The following is an 18,328-nucleotide window of genomic DNA, read 5'->3' on the forward strand; positions in this document are numbered from 1 at the left end:
GAGTTTTTAATAGCACGTTGGGGTGGGGGACAGAGAGTCTCAAAAAGAAAAAGATTGAGAACCCCTGGTATAAGCAATACAAAATGCATGTTTAATAAAAATTATGCAACAATTTATTTTCATGGTAATTATGACAAATTAACAGTTATATACTGTACATGGAGAGCAGGAGGAGCCCTTCATAGGCTGGCAGACCACAGATATGGGTGGCTGACAGAATATAAACTACCACGCCTTTCTGATGTAATCAATGAGGGCAAAAGTCAGTGGGTAATCGCATCTGACTTGCATGTGTGGTTAATATCTGTGTACAGTACTCAATTTTCCAACATGAATCAAAAAAAAAAATAAACGCACTATATTTTTCACAAGAAAGAAGAAACTGTCTGATTAGGAGGAGAGTGGGGAAGTTGTTCATCAAGATGAAGAAACAGCACAGAGTATCCCTGAAGAGCACGAACAACACTATGACGCACAGGAATGGGGCAGGAGTGACCTATTGCTGTGTTGGTTAGACAGCCAAGAGAAAGAATTGGGGAGGGGAGGATAAACCCATGACAAAATGTTAGAAAAAAGATTAACTGGGTTGCAGCATCTAAACAAATGTACAGTTTTCAGAGCTATGAGCAGAAATCATGGCTTGAAGATTGGGCTAATTCTTATATTTCAAGCTATGGGGACAGCAAATTAATTAATTAAAACAAATTAAGCCTCTGTGCTCATATCTTTTTCCTCAAAGTCTCAGTCACAAAGCCACAGAAAGTATTCACAGTGAGGCAGAGAAAGATAAATTGATAGCATGCCAAGCGCAAGGGCAGTCGCAACATACTGAACCAACTTGCAAAGTATTCCATACTGCGTACAAACTGGTAAAACAAAATTGTCCCTCCTATAATTCTGAAACAAATTGATCTGCAGAAGTTAAACAGACTAAATATGGGGCAAATTCTCCACTCAAATGTCACCTGCACTAGCGTACAGCAGCACATTGTGAAGGAAATGAAGAAAAAATATTTTAAAATATAGCATCTTGTAAGTTCAAAAATCGCAGTAATGATTGATGAGTCAACTACTTTGAGCCAAGCTTACACTGTTAGCATCTACATATGATTTGCAACAGAGGAGATGGAGCAGCCTATGAATGTGTTTTGTTGACCTAATTGAGCTTCTAGCCACTGATGCCTCAACCATTGCCAGAATCTTACTCCAAAAATTGGATGCAGTGGGATTCACAGAGGCTTACCTAAAGGAGCACTTGATGGCTCTTGCTTGTGATGGAGCTGCAGTTATGCTAGGTCACAAGAGTGGAGTGGCTGCTCTGATACAGCTGCATTTTCCTGAATTGTCTTGCACTGCTCTGCCCTGAACACTCTGTTCACATCGCCGTGCCAGATATTCATGGAGTCAACCACTTTAAAGTGTTTATGGACAAACTGTACTCTCTACTATGCCTCCCCTAAAAGTGCAAAGGAACTTCAAGAATGTGCGGCAACTTTGCATGTAGAAATCTTGAAAATTGGGCCTGTTCTGGGAACATGGTAGGTTGCATCAAGTAGCCATGCAGTGAAAGCGATCTGGAAGAATTACAGTCTCTTTTTTCACTTAGAGCAGTCTGCAGAAGCACAAAGTAAAGGGGAAAAAAAAAAAAAAAAGACATGCTCAGCAGACTCCAGAAACACTTGACATCTACATAATTTGTACTCAACCTGGGCATATTTTCTGACGCTCTACAAGAGTTTGTGGAACTGTCACTTGAGCTACAGTCCATGGAAATCAACATCCAAACTGCACAAGACAAAACTCTGAGGTAGATTTGTGTTTTTGAGCAGAGACTGCAAGCACCAGGGGAGCAAGAGAGGCTTGCCTGAGAAGCTGAAGCTGTGATGTAATTTCAAGACATCACATCAATCAACCAATCCCAATTCTACAGAAGTTTGCAGCATAGGCTCAGACGAAACAGATGAGCAATTTGCTGCTGATGTTAAATTTCTATAGCCTAGGAACTAGCCGCAGCATGCCAACATACTCCATGGAGAATGCGAAGTCCACGCTCCCTGCTATAGACTGTAACTGGATAAGAGAGTGGTAGCATGTGGGTTCAGAGAGTAGAAGTACAGTCACCAGAAGGCAATGCCAGGTCCTGTAAAATCTCTTGTAAAGTGCACCAATATCTACTGATAACATCAAGTGAATGCGGTTTCTCGCACATGAATATAATCTCTGAAAGTGCAGATCATATCAACACTACTTTTCATTAGCTTGGTAGGACTGTCTCTCACAATGTTCAATGCTGAGCCATATGCGAGATCCTAGGTTAGGAAAGGAAGACATCCTGCAACTGATCTCAGGAGTACAGTCAGAGAAGAAAAATAAAGTATGAAAACAACTTGATACAGCTGTGGAGCCTCCTCAAGCAGCTTTTTGTCTATCTGGTAGGTGGAAAGGGAGCTCTGGGAAATACTCTGAGAATTTAAGCCGTGGGTATAACCATAATAGTTTATACTAGTATAACTGGAAATACCTCATACAGACATCTCTTACATAGACAAGCCCTTAGCTGGAGCCTGTAAACCCTTCTATAAAGCAAAGAGTAAAACTGAAGCTTCACAGCAAACACCCCGTGGAGAAGAATGGGACACTCAGTGGTATTGCCTGTATCTACCTTCAGACTTTGTAACACAGCGCTGTTCTGTCATAAAGGAGAGGCAGCTTCTGCCATAATTAAGACTGAGAGTCAACTATGTTTCAGAAGACAACTATTCTAAGCCTCTGAAATCCATATGCCAGTTTGGATTGTCCTGACATTTGCAGTGGCTTATGGCAGAGTGGGGTAAGTCCCCTTCCCTCTGCTGTTACCCAGTGAGAGGATTATTGGTCCAAATTTAAACAAGGTATTCCTAAAACAAACACCCACACCCCCACTGTGCAGGAGTGAAATCTTCCAACCTGCTCTAACTAATCCTGCCACCATTAGTGACAGTTACACCAAAAAGTGAATGCAGGCTCTGGGCTGGGGCAGAGCGTTGGGGTGTGGCAGGAGCTGCAGGCTCTGGGATGGAGTTTGGGTGCAGGAGGGGGCTCTGAGTTGGGACAGAGTGTTGGGGTGCAGGGTGCTGGTTCTGGGACGGGGGTCACAGCTACGGCTTGGGGTGCAGGAGGGGGTATGGGGTGCAGGCTCTGGGAGGGGGCTATGGGCTGGGGTGAGACCTCCTGCTAGGCAGCACTTACCTCTGGCGGCTCTCAGTTGGTGGCGCAGTGTGGCTGCCACTAAGGCAGCCTCTCTGCCTACCCTGGCCCCATGCCGCTCCCGGAAGGGGCCAATGCGCCCCTGGGGAGGGGGTGTGGGGGCACATGGCTCTGTGCACTGCCCCTCTCTGAAAGCACCGTCCCCGGAGCTCCCATTGGCCAGGAATGGGGAGCTGTGGCCAATGGGAGCTGCAGGGGCGGTGCTTGCCGGCAGGAGCAGCATGCAGAGGGAGACCCCTGCCACCCCGCCCCTGAGGCCATGCTGGCTGCTTCCAGAAGCGGTGTGGGGCCGGGGCAGGCAGGGAGCAAGCCTGCCTTAGTGGCAGCCCAGCTACACTACTGGAGATCGCAATCGACTGGGTGGTGGACCACTGGTCTAGGTTTCTGGTCCTGCCACGACTTGATGACTTCTCAAGGTCCCTTTCGAGGCCTACATTTCTATTATTTGCTAACCCTTAATGGTGGTGTAAACACCTCCACTATAAAAACTCGATTTGGGCTCTGAAATTAAAATAATAAACTCTGAAAAATAAAGGCCTTATTTTACAAGGACCTGTACAAATACAGTCAGAGCGAGACCATGGCCTGAATACCTTGCATTTAAAACAAATATTCAAAAGCTCTCTTTGTAAACATTTAAGATGAATAGGATCCTCCTTCAGTAAATAAAAGAGGCCTGCTCCACCCCTGGAAGAAAAAACTTAAAGCAACATTTCACATGAGTAGCCTCTCCAACAGAGTTAGTAAATCATGAGCTACACCGAAATTGTGTTTATCACTATTGTCTTTCCTGGAATTCAATGCAGTAAAGACTCAAAACAGACTGATTCGTTATCGTATCTAAAAAGGGATGCTGTACACCTTGTTGCTGCCCCCCCACTTTTCAATTGAGATCAAATGGCTTTTCTTCATTATCCTTAACGGTCATTTTATATACAGCCTTTGATATACAGCTTTAACGGATTTAAAATTTTTTTTTTATCTAACGGATACATTTATCCCATTGTTTATTATCCCACTGGTCTCCCACGGAAGCCTAAGATTAACTACTATGCACAGTGGGGATAGAGACTAAATTCTTTAGAATCTTACATCTAGATGCTTTGGAAAAAAACTCCTCCATGCATTTATCATGCTCCCACATCAAACATTCATGCTTTTGAGGAGGTCTAATTACATCACTCAGAAAGTCACAATATAAGACTCCCAGAATCAGTCTCCTATTTAAATATTCTCATCCAGTACTAAATCGGAACTCTTTAGAGCATGATTTAAAGTGACCCTTCTCATAATGGATGCTTCAAGGTCTGGAGATCACGTACTCCTGCACAGTGAGATTTAATTGCTCACCATGCCTGAAGACCCAGTCATCCTCCTACCCAGATTAATTTTTATAGTGAAGTATTTACAGCACCGACTGATAAATTATGAAAAGAAAGTAAAAGGTTTACTCCTCTTAAGATATTCCTCCACAGAAGACCATAAGAAGTTTGGTCAAGACAGTGGAGAAAAACTTTCTGTTCTACTAACTTCATACTAACTCATGTGCTATAATTTGCCCAATACCACTATAATCCAGAAAAGAATTCTAAAATGAAGATACACAACAAAATCAAATTCAAGTGTCTGCTGAGTTATGTTTTGGCTCCTTGGTTATATATTAAACAGTTATTTCCCTTTCCTACTCAACGCTGCTATATTAATGTAAAAAAGAAAAGGCAAGTTAACATACCATGAAGCTCATGATACAGATATTTTCTTGCTTGTTCTTGGGACAAGACTACTTATGCTCTGTGGTCCTTCATTATCCCCAGTATATTTAATGATGAATTAGTTTTGATACTAGAACACGAATTCCGTTTATTTTACTATGCATTCACTCAGGATATCTTCATGATCTATTATAAACAGACTACTAATTTTCCTGGGAATTTAACTTTTCATCACTGGCATAAGTTATACTGTTGAGGGGGCTGAAGCATCTTTATCCTGTCATCTAACTGTCCTCTAAGCCTGGTCTAAATTAGAGCTTATGCTGTTGAAAAATAGGTAGAGAATTTTCTGACACTCCATCTACGCCAATCATTAAAGGTAAGCACCACTCAGCACTTCCTGCAGTCTCATCTTAACCTGGATGGATAATGGTTCCTCCTCAGGACTTGCCTTTAACAATGATAGATCTACAGGATTCATCATTGCATACAACAGCATAAATTACTGCATGACCTATTTCTAGCTGTTCTAAACCATGCCGCTAATAATTTATTCCTCTACTTCTACAGTATTGAGATCATATAGCTTTATTATTGTACAGCACGGATAACTGGTATCACACAATCGGTTAAGTACACTAAAGTATGGGCCCATCACAACGAACTTCCAATCACAAGGTGGTGAAAATGTACATGAGAGCTCACATGCTTATACAACGGGTGCTGGCTCTTTTAATTTGTTGTTGCTGAACTCTTTATTAATGTCACTGTGCAAGTACCATGTAAAAATTTTTTTTACTAGTAAGTAAATAAGAATATGGGTAAGGTGCTTAACATAGCCAAATAGTCCTATTAGCAACAGTTGTATCTCTTGCCAACTCCCACTCTGAGGAATTTATTTTATGCTCTAACTGCAATGACCACTCTAGCAAGTAAGTGTTTGAGTAAAAGATCTGTTTTATCTTGAGTTACTGTCACTGCTGAAGAAAGCTATGTTGCACACAGGGGTTCAGAGTTTCAGGTCCTCAGCTCCGAAGCCTGTAGAGGCCTGGAATAGGAGTAGGGAATATCTTGCACACTAACAGTTCCTCAATGGTGCAAGGTGAAAAGTCTGCAAGCGTGCAGGTTTGCCAAAAGTATTTTGACTGCAGGGAAGCAGAAATCAAAATAGGGGATCCCATGATGAACAAAACCCTGTCAAAATGTAAGACCTTAATACAAATCATGACTAAGGCATTCCAGTCAGATAGCTTGTTTATAACCAACTTCCTGTGTGATTCATTTTAGTTCCATATTTAGTAATGAACTACTGACTGCATTAACACCACTCAGGTAGAGTAAATAAACGAGACATTAACAATTATTTTTGAGTGATGCCAATTCAAATAATCACACCGATTGGCATAATTAAGACAGACCTTGCTCAAGAGAAGCCCAGAAACAAACTTCTTTACACATTAGGTCAGGAATGAAATTGAGTGACAATGATCAAACGCAGAAAAGGTTTATGGTGCTCAGTCTACACATGGCTTTTTAACTTTCCTTTAAAATTATGAAACTGCAGACATACCTTAAATATTCACTATTATTGAATGGCAAGCACTACAAACTTAGTAAAATTGCTGCTATAGCTTCATCCAACTTTCTGTCAAGAAATGTGATGTTGTACCTCTATCTGAAATGAACTTTCACCGATGTTTTAGCTATTTGGATTGTGATTTCTTCGGGGCACATGCTGTCTCTTCCTAGGTATCTGTTCATCGTTTAGCACAATAGGTCCCAACAGAGATTGTGACCCTACGCACTACCTTAGTACATAAATTCAAATCTTTCTAAAAATACTGTAAGTAAATCAAGCAGAATGTGCTCATTCTGAACAGTTGTCAGCTGCTGAAAAATGTATTAGAATATCTGGGAGGGAAGAGGGAAAGGTTATCCCAGGTAAATTCATATTTGTGAGTAATGCCACTGTAATGAGCACAGCTGATGATCTGGAGTCAGAATGGGTTCATCTCTTCACTTCTCCCCTGAGTGCCTCTTCCCACAAGCAGTTTCATGAAACCTGACACCACCCACCACCCCCAAGATGTTCCCTGGAGCACAATCCCTGTTAAGTTCCAACTGTGTTCAAAAGAGTGCTTAAGAACCATTTCTGAAAAATACTGCAACTGGCAAGTTTTGGAGCAACTGGCAGCGCTTCCTGAAGCACAGTTTAACACTGTCTATAGATGTATTGCATAAGCTAAGGGACAGAAGTTTAGCATCAAAAAACCACCCCGAACATTGTTAAAAGCAACAGCATAGGCAGAATTCACACTCCCCTACCTCCTACCCAGCCAAGAATAACATTCCAAAAAATGGGGCATTCCCATTATTTCACCATTAGGGAGAAAACATGAGTATTTTCAAATCACTGATTTATAAAGTCTGCCAGCCCAAAAGTTCACATTATCTAGTCAGCATGATAGTTCTCTCCTAACTTACACGAGGGTGCCCCGCCCCCGCAAAGCCCCATCTTCCTTAGATCCCCTTCAGCTTCAGTAAATACTCCTTCCTGCTTCCTCTGATTTCCCATTCTAATGCAACTCTGGAATCCCCCCATAATCACTGCAGGCACCCGCTGAAACCCTAGATTTCCCCTGGCGCCAAGCTTCTGCAGAGACTGCCGGTACCCCCGCCCCGCCTGTAGGCTCACCCTCTCCCCTGAGGCCTTGCTCCATTACCTGCCCATTCAGTGCCGGTAGCCACCACCCCAGGGATCTACAAATATCACCTACCGCTGCTGTCCCTCAGCTCTATCCCTCAGGGGGGAGGGATAGCTCAGTGGTTTGAGCATTGGCCTGCTAAACCCAGCGTTGTGAGTTCAATCCTTGAGGGGGCCAGTTAGGGATCTGGGGCAAAAATTGGGGATTGGGGGATTGAGGACTAGATGACCTCCTGAGGTCCCTTCCAACCCTGATATTCTATGATTCTCTCCGCCCCTCACAGGCCGCTGCCCCGCTCCCGCCCCCATCCACTCCCCTACGTACGCTTCCCTGCAACCGCCCCGGCACCGCCCTCCCCCCAATCAACCCCCTGGCCCCCAGACTCCACTCCCACCCCGTGCTCCCCACCCCCCACGCCACCGAGCTCCCGTCCGCCAGGCACCCCGCCCAGGCCGTCTCACTCACCCTTTGTAGTAGGCTTTCACCCGGACCTGGTGGGCGCTCTCCCCGCCGAGGCTACTCCCGCCCAGCGTCGGGTGGGACATGATGGTGGTGCTGCTGCTGCTGCCGCCGCTACTGTCCCGCTGAGTCGGCATCTCCCCGGCCCCGCGAGGCGACCAGAGGAGCAGGAAGGGAGGAAACGAGCGACTCCGAGAGCGGCCCCTGTAGTGGCACAAGCGCCGCAGCGCCCAGGCTTCAGGAAGCTCTTCAGCCCCGCCTCCGGCCAGCCGCTACGAGCGCCTCAGAGTCAGCCCCGCCCGAGACGGGCAGAGCCCAGGGCCCATACCGGGAGGCAGGGACAAACCACTTCTTGGAGGGAGGCAAGATGAGGACAAACCAGTCCGGTGAGGGGAAGAGGCGGGATCAGCCTATACTCCACAGCAATTGGGGGAGGGGGACGGGACGACACACCACTACTTCCGGCGAGAGCAGCAAGGGGACCACCCACCCAATCCCCCTATCAATTGCCTCCTTGGTCTCCTCCAGTGCGCACCTGTTGAGGAGACTGTTCTACGCTCTGAGGAAGGAAGGGGGGGGGAAACAAACACCAATCTCCTTAAACGGGCACCAGAGCGATTTATCCGGAGACAAACTGTGCAGAAAAAGACAGGAACTGCCACCACCTTCTCTCGTATTCTGTAAAGTGAAGGTGTGCTACAGCAGTGATCTGTTATCCGCAGTTGGTACAGTCCATAGCTTTCTGGGGAGGGGGATATTACAGCGGGAATGGGCAAAGCCATACGGAATTCTGGGGCTTGTAGTCACTAAGGTTCAGAATCAGGGGGCATGCGCGGCTGCTGTTCTCTACCCTTGCTATAGTTGAGTAGTATGTGTGGGTGAAGGCATAGAGGTTGTTGGGATTTTATAGGGAAGGATCTGCCTGGGGTGAAATAGAAGTGTCTGACAGAGGTTTCTTAAGGGTGTAGTGCTCTTCACTTCGAGGAGTTAAGGATGGGGAGCTTGCTACCTTTGGTAGGTTGTACCAGCACAACTGCTACTTCCGCCTCCTCCCTCATGTGGTGTGTGAAATCAAGAAGAGCACTTTTTTTTTTTAAAGTTGTGCACGTGCTTGAATGCTTTGCTGGATTTGAGCCTAATCCAATTCCTGTTTTAATGCAGTGTCATTGTAGCCTCGTTGGTCCCAGAATATTACAGAGATGAGGTGAGTGAGGTAACATTTTCTATTGGACCAACTTCTGTTGGTGAGAGAGTCAAGCTCTGTGTAAGCTTGAAAGCTCTCTCTCTCTCACTAACAAATTGGTCCAATAAAAGATGTTACATAGAGAAATAAATGGGGGGTGAGGTATTTTAATGGTAATATATCAGTTGTTTTGGGAGCAGAAGTAACAACTAGAGCAGCATTTGCTGAAACTCACTGCAAAAATCCTTTTTTAGCACACTGATGTGATTTACCACTGTTTTGAGGTTATGATTAATTAACAGGTTTGAATTCAACAAATGATTGAAACCTGCATGCACTACACTATTCACTACAGCATTCAGGTGCAACAGGATAAAGTGTCATCAATAATTTGCTAGGACAATCTACTCCATTTTTCAAGGGAGACAAGTAATTTGGTGAGGAGTGTTCTGCAGTAATGTAGAATACTCAGGAAGCCTGGGTGATCTATTCTCATTTTTTCCCATGTATCCACTAATATGGGTGTAATTTTAAACCTGTTTCTGTAGGCAGCAAAACATATCATCAGTAATTTACCAGAAGGAAACATAGAGCTATGGTAGCTCTTTGTCTAAATTATTTCTTTTAAGCAATCATACAATTAGAAGTTTCTAGATCTGTTTTTTTTTTTCCCTGACAATCAGCTACAGACCTTGTTCCTGCTGTCACTGCTTTGAGGTCGGTGGAGTGAAATATTATAGGATAATGCAACAGTTTGTGACAAGCTGGTCAGTGCACTTGTTAATCACCTCCAGAAAAAAAAGGGGGGGGGGGAATCCACACATTCAGATCTGGACCTAACGTAATTTTGAACTTCCATTCACCAGCATTAAACAAAGGAATAAGGCCTGGTCTACACTTAAAAATTAGGTCAACATTGCTACGTTGGTCAAGGGTGTGAACAATCCATGACTGATGTAGCTATGCTGACCTAACTGCTAGTGTAGACACAGTTATGTCTTCCTCTGTCAATGTAGCTACTATTGTTCGGAGAGGTCGTGTTCCTACACCAACGGGAAAAATCTGTTCCCTCGGTATAGGCTGCATCTACATTACGGGGTAATGCCAGCACAGCTACAGCAACATAGCTATGCTGGCATAGTCTCTTTAGTATAGCCTTACCCTAAGACTTGCATTTACTAGAGATCAAATAATATAGGGTAACAATACCTGTAATTTAGTCAAACACGTGCTTCTTCCAGGTCCCAGTATGTTATTTTCTAGTTCATTCTCTATTGTTAATTTACTACCTTACCTGTGAGGGGAATCAAGTGACTGCAGCCAATCAGCTTTGATAAGAAAACAGTTGTTTTCTGGGAAATTATTACAAATCTAGTTGCTAACTACCTGGAACAAGATTTTAACCCTTGGCTTGCCAGGCATCAGACAAAATGTATCAGCCTGCCATGCTTCTGTAATGCAAAATCTTAAATTATCCCACTCTGTTACTGTATCACTGACTGACCAACCAACCTGATGACCCATATTGTATGATCCATAACAATTTAACAGAAGGCATTACAATTGTAATCAAGTCAATCTACTTGTATGTAAATTTCAAGGAGATGTACTAGATCAGAGGTTCTCAAAATACATTTTTTGGTGGCCTCAGAGTACAGCCGCCAACTCTTGCGAGTGGCTGTTCTGACAATTTTTCCTACAATACTTAACTTTAGGAAAAACAAATAAATATGCACATATACATGTTCAAATCATTGTAAATTTATTTTGTAGAGGTTTTTTTTCAGACTCAATTATTAAAAATAATGTACAGTTGTCTCTATTCTTTACTAGACCTAAACAGAATAGAAACTCAAATAAGGCGTTTTGCACATTCTTGTCTCTTTTGTTGTTGTTTCTTTTGCTTTTTGGTTGCTTTTTTAAAAAACCTGCTAGCTAGTAAGTCTGCTGCTGTGAAAAGTAATATTTGTTATCAATTTGTTATAAATTTGTATATCAATTTCCACAGCAGATTTACTAGCTAGCTGGGAGGCTGTGAAAAGTGATATTAACAAACATACAAATATCAATTTTCACAGCAGACTTACTCAGCCCTGGCAAGCCAGGGGACAAATTAAGCCCTGGATGGGAAGGTTGTTAGGGAAACAGCGGGGGCCAAGGGCAATGGATGGGGAGCAGGGGAGGCAGTGGGGGTCGGAGGTGGTGTGTGTGTGTGTGTGGTGGGGGGTGAGCCGAGGGCTGGCACCCACAGCCAGGGTCCAGGGCTGGAGCCTAAACCCCCACGACCAGAGCCTGCTGCCCCCCACCCCAGGACTGAAGCCCAAGCCTCACTGCCCCTGGAAAGGTGGGGAACTCACACCGGCTGCCTGTTCCTGTGGCGTTTGTGGCTCCAGAGGGAGGGAAGTGCCAAACCCCTGCTGATGGCCCTGGGGGAGGGGCCACTGCTTTGCACCTGACCCCCACCCCCCAATCACTGCCTAAGAGGCTGTGGCCACTAGAAAAGCCTCTGGTGGCTGCATTTGAGAAATGCTGTAGTAGACTAGCCATCATCAACTAATTCATTTGTAGTAAAAGAAATCAAAGGTAGATGCCAAATGCATTTGTCTGTGTTTACCTATATCTTGTTATAAGTTTAACAATGTAACCAGATTAGCTTGTAGTAGCTTGTAGCCCCTGGTGCGCCGGATCAGTTTGTTTACCTGCCGCGTCCGCAGGTTCAGCCGATCGTGGCTCCCACTGGATGATGACTCAGCACATGTTCATTTTAAGAACACTTTCACTGTAGATTTCACAAATGCAAAGATGGTACCAATGTGAGATTTCTAACTGACTCAAGGTTTAAGAATCTGAAGTGCCTTTCAAAATCTGAGAGGGATGAGGTGCGGAGCATGCTTTCAGAAGATAGCTCAGTGGTTTGAGCATTGGCCTGCTAAACCCAGGGTTGTGAGTTCAATCCTTGAGGGGGCCATTTAGGGATCTGGGTCAAAAATTGGGGATTGGTCCTGCTTTGAGCAGGGGGTTGGACTAGATGACCTCCTGAGGTCCCTTCCAACTCTGATATTCTGTGTGTGATATCAACACTCTGATGCGGAAACTACAGAACCCGAACCACCAGAAAAGAAAATCAACCTTCTGCTGCTGGGATCTGACTCAGATGATGAAAATGAACATGTATTGGTTTGGATTGCTTTGGATTGTTATTGAGCAGAACCCGTCATCTGCATGGATGCATGTCCACTGAAACGGTGGTTGAAGTATGAATGGACATATGAATCTTTAGCACATCTAGCATGTAAATATCTTGCAACGTTGGCTACAACAATGCCATGCGAACACCTGTTGTCACTTTCAGGTGACATTGTAAACAAGAAGCAGGCAGCATTATCCCCTAAAAATTGTAACAAAACTTGTTTGTCTTAGTGATTGACTGAAGTAGGACTGAGTGGACTTGCAGGCTCTACAATTTTACATTGTTTTATTTTTGAATGCAGTTTTTTTTGTACATAATTCTATATTTGTAAGTTCAACTTTCATGCTAAAGAGATTGCACTACAGTACTTGTATTAGGTAAATTGAAAAATACTATTTCTTTTGTTTTTTTACAGTGCAAATATTTGTAATAAAAATAAATATAAAGTGAGCACTGTACACTTTGTATTCTGTGTTGTAATTGAAATCAATATATTTGAAAATGTAGAAAACATCCAAAACTATTTAAATAAATGGTATTCTATTATTGTTTAACAGTGCGATTAATCATGATTATTTTTTTAATCGCGCAATTAATCACGGTTAATTTTTTTAATTGCTTGAGAGCCCTAGTTATAATGAAGGACCAACTAATTGCTTTATGTGAATAAGTGTAACTAGTTTACCTGGGTATGCATAGGAAGTAGAAGACTAGCTTCAAAGAAATGGTCCACATAATATATGCATGACCTATTCTTTCTCGGGGGAAGGCTCTGCCATGACAATATCTCTTAGGAGGTTTGTCAACCTGCTAGAAAAGCTATAAATAGGGCCCTACCAAATTCAGGGACCATTTTGGTCAATTTCACGACCAGAGGGTTTAAAAATTAGCCAATTTAACAATTTCAGATGTTTACATCCAACCCAAAATGGGATAATTGGGGTGGGGGGGCTTGAAAATTGTTGTAGGGTTGTCACAGGATTGCCACCCTCACTTCTATGCTGCCTTCAGAGCTGGGCTCTGAAGACAGCAGCTACCAACCTTCCTGAAGCTAGAGGAGGTTCCCAGAGCTGGGTCCCAACTGCTGGGAGCACCTCAGCTGGGGGCTCCTAACTACTAGTCCACTGGCAGATTAATGCAGGGGCCCTGGCCAATTTGGGGGCCCCCAAATGCGTGATGAAGCTCCAGCTACAGCCATGGGGGCCAGAAGCCCCAAGCCCAGGTGCCCAGAGCCCTGGCAGGAGTGGAAGCTCCGAGCCTGGTCAGAAGCCATCAGGGTGAAAGCCCTGGGCCAAGTCCTGAAGCTGCTAAAGCACAGAAGTGAGGGCACTCCCAGCAGCATGAGAAGATCAGATTTCATGGGGCAGGGCTTATTTCACGGTCCGTGACACATTTTCCATGGCCATGAGCCTGATCCTGCCATGTCGAGTCTGCTTAAACTTTGAACAAGGAAAGTATAAGTTGTCAGATGGAGATCTTCCAAATAATTATTTGGAATACTCTGGAAAATGCATGGAAAGACTTCAACAGACTTTACATCTAAGCTGCCTTTCGATTCTGACCTGTTGGGAAGATTCCAGAGAGACTTTTACAAGCCAGCAATTTATTCCATCACTGCTGTGATCCTGAACTCTGAACACTGGAAGTCACTTGTATGTATATTGATCTTTTAACCATTTGTAACCCTCTTCTTTCTTTTTCCTTTTATTGTTAAATCTTTAGCTTTCGTTACTAAAAGATTGGCACCAGCATGATTAGTGAGACTCATATTGACCTGGGGATAAGTGTCTAACCAATCCAAAAGGACCAATCTCCCATAGGGTGAATCAGGTTTTCAGTAACCCCTCTCTATACTCCACTTGGCTGTCTATATGCGATCCAGGATTGCTAAAAGGTGACTATGGTTGGCTTCTTGTTAACCAGTGTGGCATTGCAGAAGCTGTTTTGTTACTGGCTTGGCTAATAAAATTATAGAATAAACTGACAGTTTGGGGGATTGTCTGCCGTATTTCTTGCAGTCTGCCCTAAGTGTGGCATTCTCAGTGTGGCTATGGCCCATTCAGGCTTCCATTGAAGTCAACGAAAAGACCCTCCTCATCCTTGACATCAGTGGATACAAAATCAGGCCCATATCCTGTGAGGTGCTAAGTACCTCCTAGAAAGTACTGAATACCCTCAACTTCCTTTGAAGTGAATGGATGAAATCCTGACCCCATTGACATAAATGGCAAAACTCCCATTGACTTCAATGGCATCTGGATTTCACCCAGTGAGAATTGAGGGCTCTTGGAATCTGTAGATGTTTAGCACTTTGCATGATCAGGCTCAGAATAAAAGATAGTTCTCTGGCAGCAGACAGTGATTAAAATCATGCACGGATTTGATAGATACAGTACCACTATACCTGCTAAAAATATAGAAATTTTTAAAAAAATTCTAAAATGTCATTTTAAAGTTTTTTAAAAGAACTGATTTTTAAAATTTTAACAAAGTATTTACTGAAAATATGAAGGGTATTTTTTTTAACTTCTTCACCCTATAATTTTACACAATCCATAAATGGCTGCACTCACTGTTCTCTGCAGGACAGTGAGGGTGTGTCTACAGAGCAAAGAAAAACCTGTGGCTGGCCTATGCCAGCTGACTTCTACTCACTGGGCTCAAGCTGCTAGGCTGTTTCATTGCTGTGTAGATTTATGGGCTCAGTCTGAAGCCAGAGTTCTGGGACCCTCCCACCCTGCAGGGTCCTAAAGCCCTAGGGTGACCAGATGTTCCCATTTTTTATAGCGGCAGTCCAGATATTTGGGGCTTTTTTTTATATGGGCTCCTATTGCCCCCCACCCCTGTCCCAATTTTTCACACTTGCTATCTGGTCACCCTATAAAGCCCGGGCTCCAGCCCAAGCCTCCATGAGCCCAAGTCAGCTAGCATGGGCCAGCCATGGGTTTTTCTTTGCTGCATAGACATATCTTGAGTAACTACCTTACATTGGTCCCAATCCTACAAACAGTTAGGCACATACTTAGCCCCATTGATTTCACTGATTATGTTGTGTGGCTTTATGTTTGAAGGTGTTATTTGTACCATAGGTTACTGCTTTTTTGAATAATTGTGGCACCTTAGAGACTAACCAATTTATTTCAGCATAAGCTTTCGTGAGCTACAGCTCACCTCATCGGATGCATACTGTGAAAAATACAGAAGTTGTTTTTATACACACAGACCATGAAAAAATGGGTGTTTATCACTACAGAAGGTTTTCTCTCCCCCCACCCCACTCTCCTGCTGGTAATAGCTTATCTAAAGTGATCACTCTCCTTACAATGTGTATGATAATCAAGGTGGGCCATTTCCAGCACAAATCTAGGGTTTAACAAGAACGTCTGAGGAACAGTGTGTGTATGGGGGGGGAGGAATAAAACAAGGGGAAATAGTTTACTTTTTATAATGAACCAACCATTTCCAGTCTCTATTCAAGCCTAAGTTAATTGTATCCAATTTGCAAATTAATTCCAATTCAGCAGTCTCTCGTTGGAGTCTGTTTTTGAAGTTTTTTTGTTGAAGGATAGTCACTTTGAGATCAGAAATCGAGTGACCAGAGAGATTGAAGTGTTCTCCGACTGGTTTATGAATGTTATAATTCTCGACATCTGATTTGTGTCCATTTGTGTCTGGACAGTCTCTACGTAAAAGAATAAATGGACACAAATCAGATGTTGAGAATTATAACATTCATAAACCAGTCGGAGAACACTTCAATCTCTCTGGTCACTCGATTTCTGATCTCAAAGTGACTATCCTTCAACAAAAAAACTTCAAAAACAGACTCCAACGAGAGACTGCTGAATTGGAATTAATTTGCAAATTGGATACAATTAACTTAGGCTTGAATAGAGACTGGAAATGGTTGGTTCATTATAAAAAGTAAACTATTTCCCCTTGTTTTATTCCTCCCCCCCCCTCCTCAGACGTTCTTGTTAAACCCTGGATTTGTGCTGGAAATGGCCCACCTTGATTATCATACACATTGTAAGGAGAGTGATCACTTTAGATAAGCTATTATCAGCAGGAGAGTGGGGTGGGGGGAGAGAAAACCTTCTGTAGTGATAAACACCCATTTTTTTCATGGTCTGTGTGTATAAAAACATCTTCTGTATTTTCCACAGTATGCATCCAATGAAGTGAGCTGTAGCTCACGAAAGCTTATGCTCAAATCAATTGGCTAGTCTCTAAGGTGCCCCAAGTACTTTTCTTTTTGCGAATACAGACTAACACGGCTGTTACTCTGAAACCTGCTTTTTTGAATGTGATTGGTGGAATTAACTTGATCACTGAGTTAGCATGTCACTACGCAAGGTGATGACATTTTGTTGCTATGCAGTCATTATCTTGGTGTGAAAATGTCACAACACAACCCAATGTGATCATGAGTCACAACATCATCATTGAATGTGTGGTATCAAAGGGGAAATTAATATATGATATATATTTGTTCAACACTAAAAATAAATTAGTTGCATTTCTATAGTGTCTTCTATCCAAGGATCTTAAAATACTTACAGATTAAAGTGATTTTCAAATGTTAACTAATTTAGCCCTCACAACATCTCTGAGAGAAACATTTAATTATACAGATCTAACGAGGGGGAAACTGAGAGCAAAGATTTTCAGAGTTGTCAACCTCTTGCAGGTCTCATTAATTTCTGGGGGAGATGTGAAGGCTGGTACCTCTGAAAATCAGGCCTGAAGTGACATGCACGGTGTGAGCCAAGCAGGGCAGGGAATCCAGGTTTCCCTTTCTCTCAGCGCCCTGCTCTAGTTACCCTCTAATTCTGACCAGCCTGTCTCCTGTGCACGCTTTAGATTTTTCCAAAAACAAACACTGGGGAGGGGGACTGGAGGGAGTGCCATTGCGTTGGGCTAAAGCGCGGCCACCATTTTACCATGACCCGTGATAACCTTTCATGGGCCCTGGCCGGGGGCAATTTGGGATACGGGACTTGATTAAAATGGTAACAGTCCCCTCGAAACTCCCACGACCCTGGGCCACGGCTATTAGCCCTCCGCCTCCCACTCCCGCTTTAAGCCTGTGGCGACTTAGGAGAAGCTTATTGACAACACAAGCGGTGTGGGCTGGGCAGCGTGAGGGACGTAGGACGCGGAGCAGCGGCTGTCTGCCGCACTCTGGCGCCCACACAGCTCCAAGCAGGACCGCGGTGCTAGGTGAGGTACCTGCAGCAGTGGGGCCGGACGTCTAGAGCCGGGGCCTCACAACTCCCCCTGTCCCCCCGACTTCGACCTCCCGGCGGCGGCGCGCATGCGCAATGCCTCCCCGTGAGGGAGGAGAGAAGATGGCGGAAGCGGAGTGAGTAATTCGTTCGAGGCGAATCCGGTCCCGCTCGGGTGGATGGGGGAGGGGAAAGCGGGCGGGGCCGGGCCGGGAACTGGGACCTGATAACGCGGCGACCTTGGGCTAGCCTCATGCAGGGAGCCGTTCCCCTCTCCCGTCTGACAGCGGGTGCCAGGCAGGGCATCGCCGGGCGCTGGGCCACGGGCACCTCCTGGCTCAAGGGCTCCTGCCTGCCGTGCTGCCCCCACCAGGGGCCCGTCTTGGCCAGCCCGCCCCACAGGACGGCACTGTGGGGGTGGTGGCACAGTGGGTGTCCTGAGGGGGCGGTGACCTGGCCTGAGGTGGGATGCGGTGGCCTGGCCCAGAGGTGGCAGTACCGTGGTGGGAGGCTGTATAGCGCTGGGGGTCGTGGGGTGGGTGTCTTGGGCCAGCAGCGTGGTTGTCTTAAGGTGTGTGGTGGCACGGAGAGGGCAGTGGCAGGAG

At 44.5% G+C, this 18,328-nt stretch overlaps 2 protein-coding genes across 5 annotated transcripts in view; one reads left to right on the top strand and one right to left on the bottom strand.

The window, feature by feature from the left end:
* The window catches only part of PRKCI (protein kinase C iota), a 53,424-nt gene extending 35,600 nt beyond the window's left edge, over window positions 1-17,824 (bottom strand). The window contains exons 1-2 of one of the 4 annotated variants that reach the window (XM_073359458.2): window positions 17,728-17,824; window positions 8,129-8,326 (exon numbers count right to left, since the gene is read on the bottom strand). In XM_073359458.2, the coding sequence (XP_073215559.1) occupies window positions 8,129-8,259 (131 nt within the window). In that variant the 5' untranslated portion in view covers window positions 8,260-8,326; window positions 17,728-17,824. Of the gene's footprint in view, window positions 1-8,128; window positions 15,659-17,727 lie in introns of those variants that run through there. The other 3 variants (XM_073359457.2, XM_073359456.2, XM_078854365.1) reach the window with 3 other exon arrangements.
* PHC3 (polyhomeotic homolog 3) overlaps window positions 17,630-18,328 on the top strand; it is a 112,945-nt gene continuing 112,246 nt past the window's right edge. The window contains exon 1 of the mRNA XM_078854364.1: window positions 17,630-17,860. Coding sequence (XP_078710490.1) covers window positions 17,820-17,860 — 41 coding nt within the window. The 5' untranslated portion in view covers window positions 17,630-17,819. The remainder of the gene's footprint in view (window positions 17,861-18,328) is intronic.

The sequence above is a fragment of the Lepidochelys kempii genome, chromosome 9 (assembly GCF_965140285.1).
Source record: "Lepidochelys kempii isolate rLepKem1 chromosome 9, rLepKem1.hap1, whole genome shotgun sequence".
In the NCBI taxonomy this organism is placed as follows: Eukaryota; Metazoa; Chordata; order Testudines; family Cheloniidae; genus Lepidochelys; species Lepidochelys kempii.